Raw genomic sequence first — 11815 nt, 5'->3', positions numbered from 1 at the left:
TACAAAATGGCAAAGCCCAGCACTGGTGTATGTTGTGGCATTTGTGTTAATGTTTGTTAGAATGGAGCTCCTGCAAGGTCTGTTAGTGGTGTTTGTGCTTGTTGCGTTTGATCTGCCTGATGCATGGGGAAGTTTGAGGTACAGTCAAAGTCCAAGAAGCATGAGGCCGATATCAGATCCAGCTTCCAGAAGTCCTGCCCGTTCTCCTCTAGGGCTCTGGAACCCTTTGCAAGTGGCTTCTCCGTTTCAGAGTCCTGTCTCCAGAAGCCTTGCACAGGATCCTTTTGGCCTTCAGGAGAAGCAGCTGTTGCAGGGTCCAGTGAAGCCTTTGGATTGGAGGTATCCCATTGTTCCTGAGGTGCAGAGCGAGGTGGCAGTAGGCTTCCAGTTGAGGCAACCCGTGACTCCCAGCAGTGTAGCGATTCAATGCAGCGAGAACCGGGTTCTTGTAGAGGTCCAGCAGGACTTGTTCAGCAATGGTCAATTGATCCAGCCAACTGGTCTGTTTCTAGGTGGATGTCCTGTTGTTGGTCAGGACTTTGAGTCCAGGGTGCTTATCTTTGAGTATGAACTACAGGACTGCAACAGCGTGCTGATGGTAAGAACTCCTAAATCTTATTCAGTGGTTGAGAATATCCAGAATCCCTTTCAAGGTGCATCAGTTCATATGGCTGCTGTTTTTGCAATGCTTTGGGACCGCTATTTTGTGCATTCAAGACCAAGTCCTATTGATTTGAATGGGGAAATCCTAAGATCTGAAACCATTTGCTAAATTTAAGTAACATTATTTCAAACCAGCAACAAAATCTGACATGAATGGACCCATAATTAAGGCTTGTTCACACCAAGAAAAACTAAATCGGTGTTCACATCAATGCACAATAACTTTATAAGCATGTGCTGCAGTTTTCTGCTGCTCTTAAGTGTTTGTCCACTATTTTGCACAATGCACTTTGTCCTGTACATGGTAATGAGTGCACCATCTTGGTATGTGACATCTTTGTGAGAATCTCGTTTCAACTACTTTAATCTTACAGATGAACGAGGATGAGCTTGTCTACACCTTCTCTCTTACCTACACCCCTGAGGCACTTGCTGGTACTCCGATTACCCGGGCCGATGGTGCAGTTGTTGGCGTTCAATGCCACTATCAAAGGTAAGTGGTCTCTTTGACTTTCTGCACTGCTGCTTGTGCAACTTTGAGACCATTTAATGTGTACCTTCATGAACCGCAGGCTTCAAAATGTAAGCAGTAATTCCTTGAGGCCAACATGGGTCCCTTATGCCTCAACGGAGGTTGGTGAAGAAGTCTTGCTGTTCTCCCTGAAGCTCATGATGGGTTGGTGCAGTTTCTTTGGACCTTTGTTCTTGCAAACGTGGCTGTGCCTAGAGTGTTGCTTTCCTTTACAGATGATTGGTCCTATCAGAGGCCTTCAAACACTTATTTCCTGGGTGGCATTATTAACATCGAGGCTTCTGTGAAGGTGTACAATCATGTGCCTCTGCGTGTGTTTGTGGACAGCTGTGTGGCCACTCAAGGACCAGATGTGAACTCTCTTCCAAGATATTCCTTCATTGAGAATCATGGGTGAGGTCATGGCACTTGATGCTATAGGACTGTTTTATTGTATTTATTTTTGGTATAACTAGTCTAGTTGCTTGATGCTATAGTTGACCATTTATTTATAACCACTTCTCCTCAGGTGCTTTATGGATGCCAAGGCTACAGCTTCCAGCTCCCGCTTCATGCCTCGGTCCCAGGATGACAAAATCCAGTTCCAGTTGGAAGCATTTATGTTCCAGGGGGCCTACAGTTCTTCTGTATGTACTAAGAGTATCAGTTAACTTCTCTTCCCATCTGCTTTGGATTTGTGACTTCTTGTCTTCCATTCCTTACAGATCTACATAACATGTATTCTGAAGGCAACTATTGCTTCTGTACCCAGTGATGCTAAGCGCAAATCCTGTTCCTTCGCCAATGGGTACTTTTTTTTTCTTTTTTTTCTTTTTTTAATTTGTGACTTTGCCGATTGTTGAAGTTGCCATGTATGATTTGTCTTGTTACAGGTGGTTTGCTGCTGATGGAAACCACCAAGTTTGCGGTTGCTGTGACTCAACATGTGGTCCTGATGGTGGAATTGCTGCTTCTCCCTATGGAGGTTGGTAGCTTTTGCTCTTGTAAGGTTGATTTTGACACTTTCAAGTGCTCAATTTAAATTTCACTTAATTTCTTTTTTTTTTTTTTTTCTTCTCTCTAGGCATTCAGTGGGAAGGCAAGGCCTCACTTGGTCCTATAATGGTTCAAGAGCAAAAGACTCGTTATTAATAAAATTGAGGAACCAATCCTGGTGTCTGACTTGTCACTTTGTCTAGTCAGGTTTAATTGCTTTTGACTTGGTTGTTCATTCTGTCCATGTGGGGAAACTGATTGTCCCAGACAGTACCTTTACAATTCTTATAGTTGACTCTCAAAGTTGAAATTGTTTGGGGTGGGGTTGGTTGGTTTTTTTTTTGGTTTTTTTTGTCTTTCCTGGCTTGTGCTATGTTATAGGAAATGAATGAGGGTGAAAAATATATACTTCTGAAAACCAATGCTGCTAAAAAAAAAAAAATTGGGCTTTCACTCTTTATTGGAATCTTAGGTTGTCTTCCTATTAAAAGGTAGTAAGTGACCTTTAGTCCCATTAGCAGCCTCAAATGGAATTGAGATCGCTGATTTTAAATGTTTCCCAATATGCCCTTGAGTCTCTGGACCGGCAGTGGGGACCTGCTGGTACATGCATTCTTTGAGATGAATGGGAATGCTAAACAATGTGCACTCCAGGTATTGTCAGAGCATTTCCCACTTTTGGAGAGGGGTTTTTTGTGTGTGGGGTGTGTGGTTTTTTTTTTTTTTTTTTTTTTTTTTTTTTTTTCACCTACAAAATGGATTGTTTATGGGGTTTATCTACTTTTAAATGGATAAACACCATGTGTCGCATTTAGAGTTTGGTTTGATATTTAGGGTGCCAAACTTGCAGAACCTGTACTGACGTGAGTGGTGTCATCCATTTGTTGTGCCGTAGCAGCAGGTCAGTTATACAGTAATCCTGAAAAACAGCTGATCATAAGACAAGGTCTTGCATTGAACCTAATTATATGTATTGACTGGAATTTAAAAGTCCCAGTGGATGACCTTATAAAATGTTTGTGCGTCACTTACTATATGCAACATCTCAGGCATTTTGTTTCTTGCATAACACTTTCACAATGAATGTCAGTCTTTTGAGTTTAGGACCATTGATTCTGATCCTCATGTTTATTGCTTCCCAACAGAGATGATTTCCAATAAAAACACTCATGCTTAATGACTAAAAACAGACACAATTTGTTTTTTAATGGTGTTTTAATTTCATTTTTTGGATGCAAAGTTGAACTGAAACCCAGTTTTGTTGCATGGACCATCACATAGTCTCAGGCTTTGAACATTTAGTTTCACTTTTTTCCTTTTTGTTCACATCCCTTTTTCCCATGTTCACCTCCATGACTGTGTCCGTGACCGTGTCCTTGACCTTGCTGACCTTTCCCTTTCCCTTTGCCTTGGCCCTTTCCATGCTTCCCCTACAAGACATAGCAGTAAATTCAAAGTAACAGATTGTCAGTCACTGGATCTGTTAAAAGTGCATCTTTATTTTTAAAAAAAAAAATTTTTTTCACCATTAAATTGTTTTTACCTTTTCACCTTCATCTCCTGAGCCCTATGAGACAGGAAATATGACAATATGATTAGCATAAAATGGAAATGTTATTGAACTGTTTATGTAGAAGTGTAGAAAGAGTGTTATTGTCTTCATACCTCGGAGTGAGAATCTGAATCTACAGCATCCTGTTAATAAACAGCATGATCAGTGTATCATTCTTTAAAATGAACCTCTTATTTAATTAACAAATTCATAGAATTGCTTTGCACAATTAAAAAGCATATTTGATAGGAAATGCAAATATCTCACCTTCTTTTTTGCTGCAGAAGACATGAGGAAAACAAAAACACACATAAACAATTGTTCTCTGATGGCATTTAGTCAAAACAGTTGGAAAAGTGTAAATGTAAAACATCTTGAACATTTAATAAAATGTCTTTCGATGCCACAAACAGACAGATGTCAGTATATTTATATGAAATATCACTTACGTGGGTCACTCATGTTGATATTGTCTGATATGCGAAACGGCAGTAACACTAAACAATAAAGAAGAGCCATAAGTGAATTTTCCTTTGACTGCATGTTGTATTTCATAAGATAAATTCCTTGTTATTATCAGCAAATTAATTTTCTAAATGGACTAAATTATTTAATCTGTTTTGGTATCTGCGTCATCAAACAGAATCATGCATTTGACAAATATCTCTCAGTCCTGTTGCAGCGAGTAAATGAGGAATGTCTTACCTCTTGTCTTGTCTTGCTCCTTCAGTGTGGAAATGTGTTTTCTGGCTGTATTTATACTTCAGATCCGCCCTCAGGTGACACGATACCTGTTCATCCGCACCCAAGAGTGGATAAACAAGTCTGTGTCTGTGTGCTCACATAAAAAGAGCGGATTGATAATTATTTTGTTAAGATTGGCTGTATTTTCTGGATATGCTAAAAATGTGTCTCAGATCACCTCTATTAGTGTGTTTCATGTATTTGAGCGGATGGCTGATGCACTAAACATTGGGTAACACTTTATTTCAATAGTCCACTTAGTCATTCTGTGCAACTATTTGTTAACTAGCAGTCATTAGAGTATTAGAAGACTGTCTGTTTAATATCTGCTAACACTTTATTTTGATGCTCCACAACAGACTAGTAAGTGGACTATCGAAATAAAGTGTAACCAACACATGATCAAAACGTGCAAGTTCCTCTAAAAACAAATGACACAAGACATCTAATCTGTGCATGTATAAACATGTGAGTTTAAATGTAAAAGTTCTGATGCTGTAAAATGGAGTAGATTTTTTTTGCTTGTCATCGGGAGAGGAATGTTATTGTCCTATTAATGCAGTCCGGATGGAGGAACGCCCAAAATATTTTGGCAGATTCACACAAACAGACAGCAGACAGTTGAAGGAATCATAATTATGGCCTGCTTTTCCACTTCACTTCACAAACCAGAAAGTCAACAAAAGTCAGAAAGATCTTTCGAGATGTCAACCAATGCAGTTTACATGCAAAGATGCATAGAAACATTTTACAAAATACACTCTCAGTAAAAATGCGTAAAAATTGTACCTTTAGTGACGACTTGTCACTGGGGCAGAACCCTTAAAAGGACATCTTTGTTTTTTGCTTTTTACCCCTAAAAGGTGCATATTAGAGTAGCAATATATACCTTATTTTTTTACGGTAAAACTCTGGCAAACACAGCTGCTGTTTTTTTACTGTAAATTTTACGGGGATTTTTTTTTTTAGGTACATCCATTCTTATTGGTATAAAATTAATCACTAGTCATATTCAGCATTAAAACTAAGTGAATGAAAAACAGAAAAAGTATATTACATTTAAAAATGTCAAATAACAAAATGTAAAATGGTCATTTATATTAAAGAGAGCAGCATTTGTTCGCAGATGGTGTTTGCTTTGATATTTTATCTGTTCAGACATGATTCAATAGGTCACTGAATGATTTAACTCACTCATAATTTGCCAAATGAGATTAATGAGGAGTTTGATTTGAGTATCTGAAGCACAAAGACAAGAAATGTCACCTTAAAAAGCATTTTTGTTTGTTTGTTTTTACTTTATTTAAGCCATAAAAATGAATTTTGTTGATTTCTTGATTCATCAAGACTTAAATAAAAACAGTTTATTTAGATGTTATCATTTTATAGGTTACCATTTTGTTTCAGAGCATGCAAAAGATAAATCACAATCAAGATATTTTAAATATAAATCTCCTGGACAGCACAGAGATGGAGACTTTTGCTCAACAGTGTCTCAAACTAAGAATTCACTGAAGATTTCCTAAGGATATTGATTTCTGCTAAAGTTTGCATAAGTTCACATGTAATCTGACACTAGATGTTGAGCTTTAGAGCATTGAAAAAAAGTGCTTGAATGCTTTGTTTGTTTTATATTCTTTTGAAACATGAAGCATTGCGGTGTTTGCTCTGTGAATCTGGATTAACTTGATCTGTGTTTGTAAGTGTGTATGAAGAGATGCATAAAGGCTTGAACACACATCTATAATTGATTTAATAAAGCATGTTAATGAGCAGATCCACAGGACAAAATGTGCTTAATTCTCATGAAATACAAAAGAAAATAGGCCTGTTTTTATCTATGCAAAATGAAGGCCTGGTTTCACAGACAGGGCTTAGATTAAAGGGGTCCTTGATTATGGTTTGACTTTTTTACTTTAGTTAGTGCGTAATGTTGCTGTGAGCATAAACAACATCTGCATTTGCACAAAAGATTAACATGACGGCACATGCTAGTGGATGAGTTGAATCAACTCCACAGCAACTACATAAATTTATCCACTAACCATTCAGAAACGTCTAAAAGTTGTAACTTCTTCCTGAGTCTCTCCATCAGTGTCGACTCCGGTTTGAACAATGTAAGGCTGAACACAGTTACTGACAATCCTCATTTTGTCTGCGTGAGATTCTCCAGCTTTGTTGTTGTTGAGCGACTGAAGCGCGAGCCGTTAAAGCTCCACCCTCTTCTGGAAAGGGGGCCGGGAGCAGCAGCTCATTTGCATTTAATGGGACACACACAAAAATGGTGTGTTTTTGCTCACACCCAAATAGGGGCAAATTTGACAAGCTATAATAAATGATCTGTGGGGTATTTTGAGCTGAAACTTCAGACACATTCTGGGGACACCAGAGACTTGAAATATAACCCTAACCCTAACCCTTTAAGCCAGGATTAGTTTAAATAGGACATTTAAGTAGCTAACATTACTGGTGTGCATCTTGAGACAAAACAATGGCACTGACATATTTTAAGATATGTCTGTGCACGTTACTTTCAGTTAAAACAGCTCAAACATGCATTTTAGTCTGGGATAATTTTATTATTTTTTCATTTGATTTTGACTTGGATGCATTGCTGCCAGGTTTCGTGAGATTCGCCTTTTCAAAGTTACTTATGCAATGTTCTTATTCAAACATTGTGCATGTAATTATTTATGTAGAGCACAATACAATGATGTCACATCACTTTTAACTAGGTTAACCAGCTCCATGCCAAGAAGGTGAGAGTTTTAGTTATGATGAACACTACAGGTTTGGTCATGATTATCATCACAGAACATTGACACGCACATCGAGAGGTGGTTACTCAAAGCCCGCTTCTAGGTTTAAACAACAAAAGTTAGTTCCTGACATTGTACCTCCAGGAAATTACATCATTTTTGGGGGGGAAACAGCAGCACATACATCGGTAATGATGAGTTCGGTGATGCAGTGTTATGATGCACCATTATAGTTTTTGTTAACATTTTAAATTACATAAATCAGTTTGATAAGATCATCAGATGTTTAAAAATATGAAGATAAATAATTGAGTAAATTAAGTTGAGGTGCAGATTTAAATTGTCATAAAAATATTCCTTAAAAACAATGCAAGCATATTCTAGTCATGACTAGTGAAAGTTGATAGTGTGGGAGGTGGATTAATGACATGAGTCACTCCTTGAACACCTCACACGCCTCGTCACATCTGATTGGTCGGTCAAAAGGGGCTCGTCTGATCAGCACCAAACCGGCTACTATCATGAGCTTTAGGTTTATTTTTAAAAGTTCTTGGCGTTTCCAAAACACTCGTAATGCAGCATACTTGCCGTCTGATTTTTGACATTTGTACTACGCCTAAAAATGTTTGATACTCATGAAAAGTGGTTCAAATGTGTATTTATTTATGCTCTTTTTTCCTTTAAATACTTGTTTATAATTAATTTTTAGAAAGATCACCTTTTTAAACAATGTAAAAAAAAAGACAATAAAAACATTTTAAAAATCTCTCACATCTGTAAACCCAGTATATCCAGATTTCATAGCCATTTTGCTCACCTTGTTCATTGTTTATGGGTGGTTTTAAAGCTTATGATAGTACAAAACTGTGTAGTGTTTAATACTGAATGCAACTACTATCTTCTATATGTTGTTCAGAGATGTGTGCTTTGCATTTTGGCTTTATGAGAGGGCACAATATATAAAAAATGATATCTCGGAGTAACATGAAGCCACAGTGACATAATGGCCTTCATACACAACTGTTGTGTAGTGGAGATCAGCGGCCATGAGGTAAAACACTGGTTAGTTTTCCCTCGAGCTACAGGTGTGGTTTACGCTCGGTGTTTCAGGTGTGGTCTCTGAAACACAGACTGATGTGACTGTAAAAACATGCGTAATAATTGGCTGCATATTTATGGATAGGACAAAACCGGGTTTCACTGACATTCTATACCCATCTTGAACTAAACCACCACCTAGACAGAAAAACACTCGTTTAACAGTTTCATCCCGCAGGCAAAGTCACTTTTATATGTTGATGTGCTCTTTGAACTTAATGATCAAATAATAAAATTTCTTGGGAGAACTAAAAACGACTCAAATGAGTCAATATTTGTCAGATGAAATGAGACGAAGAGCTATATGAAAGTGCGTAGCAGCTCAGATCACGTGGTTTCGCACTTTCGTTACTGAGCAGCAGGTGGCGCCAGATCTGAAACAGAGCGATGTTAGTCACTCAAGTCAGATTCAGGCCTTCAGTCTGCCAGTTACGAAATTAACATGTGTTTTATACCTCGTTGGCAGGTAAGCGGACCCACATCCACCCTGAATGCGGGTTTGTCTGGTTATTTTATCTCATTTGGTCATCTTTTTTTCTCTTTTAATGTCTGAAGTGTTATAAAAATGCTGACTGACTTCAAACGCGTTCACAGCACAAACAAGCACAGTTATCAGTCTCAGTCTCAGATTAAATGTTTCAGGTGTACACAAAATTCATCTTATTGTTATTTTTGTTTTAAAGTACAGTGATATTTTGAGCAGTGTTAAATCTTTTAATCAATAACAGGTAGTAGTTAGTTGTTAAAGGATTAGTCCACTTTGAAATCAATTTTTCCTGATAATTTACTGACCCCCCATGTCATCCAAGATGTTCATGTCTTTCTTTTTTTCAGTCGAAAAGAAATTAAGGTTTTTGATGAAAACATTCCAGGATTATTCTCCTTTCTCTATTCAATTTACGGAAAGAACGCGGCGCCAGTTCCGTTTTTTCCGTAAGTAGAATAGGAAAGGCGTAGGACACACAGCGTAAGCTTTTTGAAGAAGGCGGAAGCACTCGCAAGGCGGTCGTTTGTGTTTATAAAGCAATAATTTAATTTTTTAGAAAATGAACGATCGTTTCGCTAGATAAGACCCTTATTCCTCGTCTGGTATCGTTTAAAGCTCTTTGAAGCTTCACTGAAACTGTAATTTTGACCTTCAACCGTTTGGTGTCCATTGAAGTCCACTATAAGGAGAATAATCCTGGAATGTTTTCATCAAAAACCTTCATTTCTGGAGGTTTGAAGGTTAAATTATCAGGAAATTTTCATTCAGAAGTGAACTAATCCTTTAAACCATACTAAGTTAACCACAAATTTACCATGGTTTTGTTACACTAGCCATAGTTTAACCATGGTATTTGTAGTAAAACTGGTTATACAAATGGTAATAAATCCGCCAAAAAACATGGTTACTACACTTTTAATATAATAAAACCATGGTTAATTTTCGTAAGGACTTCAAAACCCTGCTAAGAAGACTAATGTGAATTTATATTGAGTTTTAAACATGATTATGTGAGTTTGGTGATGTTTTATTGCTTTTTTTGTGGTTTAGATTTTGAGCAGGAAGGTTACAGCCTAGTACCTTACCTGGTACTGTTGCTTTACCATGGTAATATGATGGTAAATAAATATATATATATATAATATATTTACTGGTACAAAATACTACCATGAAATATAGGGTGAAATCAGGGTTATTGGGACACTTTGACATTGAGATGTCTTGGAAAAAGTGTCCCAATCAACCTGAATTCACCCTACATGAATATACTGTGTCCGTTCAGCTGGGGTTCTTTATGTTTTCTGCCAGTGATCAAGTTTGTTTTTGGATCATTTGGATATATGCTACAAACGCACGTTGCCAGTCTTTCTATATACACACGAACTGTCATTGTTTCTTACAGCTGAGAAACACAGAGCGTGAGGAATCATCATGCAACACCAAGAGCATCTCTTCATGTTCATGGACTTCTGTGAGGACGAACATTATCTGCTGGAGGACGAGCCTCATGTGAGTGTTTGAAACACTTTTTGTTGTGTTCAGATCCAGATTGTGTAGTCATCTTGATTAATGTAACCTTCACTTAAAGTCGGCATGAAATGGAAGTTGCGCTATTCTATCAGAGCGAAACGGCTTCTCAAACAAGAACAAATGTAGGGCGTGGCTTGATTTTTTCCGTGGGGGGGTTGATTGATTGGATGGTTGTGGTTTGCTATTGGTGGATCTCATATGAGTGACAGGTTGCTCCGCCCTCATTATCAGAGAAGAGAAGAGATGTCGCTGCAAAAGGGAGGGGAAGTTATTTTGATTAAAGATTACAATGAATTTAAAAATAATGATGTATAATAATAAATACAAATATTCCATAAAATGGCACGCAAAAACTCGATGGTTCTGCACAAATCGCCTAGGCTGTGTGACATATTTTAGCTTCAAAACTAATAAATTCACCAAAAGACGACAACTTTGGGGCACTGTTCATTCTAAGCTTAGAGTAAACTTCAGTTTAACTTTACCTACGCAATGTGTAGAATATCGGATATCAGTAAAACACGTCGTCAAGTTATATTTGAAAGGATTATTGCCTCTTCCATAGACATCAGCGTATATTTTACAAACTATAAATGTTTTTGCTAGTACTTATCTGTATTTAAATCCATCTCTGGCTCAGTGTGAAGCGAGAACACAGATTTAAATTCAGGAGTTGATCACATGACACACTGAGCTTTTTAATCACACCGGTGTGATCGTACGCTTCAAAGGGTTAATTATCAAATGTAAAAATATTATTATTGGTGTTTTGGAAGCTGTATTCAAATCAATTTGGCTCAAAAACCTTTGGTTTGAATGGGCATGACGGCGACGGCTCTGATTTTGATTTCATGGTGACTTTAATGCCCACTTAAACAGGAGACCATCTGATTTACTTTTTGCACCTACTTTTATTCGTTTTGCAAAAGCTTTTATGCAAAGTGACTTATAAGTGAGGAAAATCACAAACAAATTTTCATAAGAGACAATAATATTTGCAGTACATAATGCCAAGTTTAAAGTATAAGTTAGATTAGTACATGAGCTAGAGCAGAAGACAATAAGTGTTTGTTTATGGTCTTGGATTAGTTAAAGTCCCCTTGTGTTTTTTAATGTTGTTTATATGTCTATGTGGTGTTTTTAATATGCTTTAAGACAAACCATGTGCAAATTCATCAGTCAACACCATTGCTGAGTATTTTTCTATTTAGAACTGTAGTGAAAAAAGACATTTCTGACGTAACAAACTACCGAAAAAAGCAGAGATCCTGGAGGCGTGTCTGCCGTCAGTGCCGTGGGCGGAGCTAAAGAGTCATGAGCGCACCCAGCTTCTGCGTAGAGATCGTCTGCTAGCTCCAACATCATTATAAATAAAAAGGGAACACAAACGTTCGTGTTGTTTACATTATATGCACTTGCGCGCCGATTGCCAACAAAACACAGACATCTGATGCAGCTTTACTCACCACCCGCGA

The 11815-nt window shown here is 37.6% G+C and overlaps 3 protein-coding genes across 3 annotated transcripts in view; 2 read left to right on the top strand and 1 right to left on the bottom strand.

Annotated features, from left to right (window-relative positions):
* Window positions 1–16: 16 nt before the first annotated feature.
* Window positions 17–2343, top strand: LOC127498239 (zona pellucida sperm-binding protein 3-like). The gene is made up of 8 exons (XM_051867368.1): window positions 17–598; window positions 1038–1156; window positions 1236–1339; window positions 1411–1588; window positions 1704–1821; window positions 1900–1982; window positions 2068–2159; window positions 2259–2343. Exons 1-8 carry the CDS (start codon window positions 50–52, stop codon window positions 2324–2326), a joined length of 1311 nt encoding a protein of 436 aa, XP_051723328.1. The 5' UTR covers window positions 17–49; the 3' UTR covers window positions 2327–2343.
* A 1023-nt stretch (window positions 2344–3366) lies between these two features.
* si:dkey-248g15.3 (uncharacterized) lies at window positions 3367–4084 on the bottom strand. Its single transcript, XM_051867369.1, has 4 exons — window positions 3990–4084; window positions 3836–3865; window positions 3714–3737; window positions 3367–3600 (listed from the first exon to the last, which is right to left on the bottom strand). The coding sequence occupies exons 1-4, from the start codon at window positions 4032–4034 to the stop codon at window positions 3475–3477; spliced, it is 225 nt and encodes a 74-aa protein (XP_051723329.1). The 5' UTR covers window positions 4035–4084; the 3' UTR covers window positions 3367–3474.
* A 4581-nt stretch (window positions 4085–8665) lies between these two features.
* The window catches only part of LOC127498845 (coiled-coil domain-containing protein 9B), a 42623-nt gene continuing 39473 nt past the window's right edge, over window positions 8666–11815 (top strand). The window contains 2 exon segments of the mRNA XM_051868645.1: window positions 8666–8789; window positions 10213–10319. Coding sequence (XP_051724605.1) covers window positions 10272–10319 — 48 coding nt within the window. The 5' untranslated portion in view covers window positions 8666–8789; window positions 10213–10271.

Source organism: Ctenopharyngodon idella, chromosome 17, assembly GCF_019924925.1.
Source record: "Ctenopharyngodon idella isolate HZGC_01 chromosome 17, HZGC01, whole genome shotgun sequence".
In the NCBI taxonomy this organism is placed as follows: domain Eukaryota; kingdom Metazoa; phylum Chordata; class Actinopteri; order Cypriniformes; family Xenocyprididae; genus Ctenopharyngodon; species Ctenopharyngodon idella.
The sequence above is the reverse complement of the archived record's forward strand: the minus strand, read 5'-3'. Positions and strand labels throughout refer to the sequence as shown.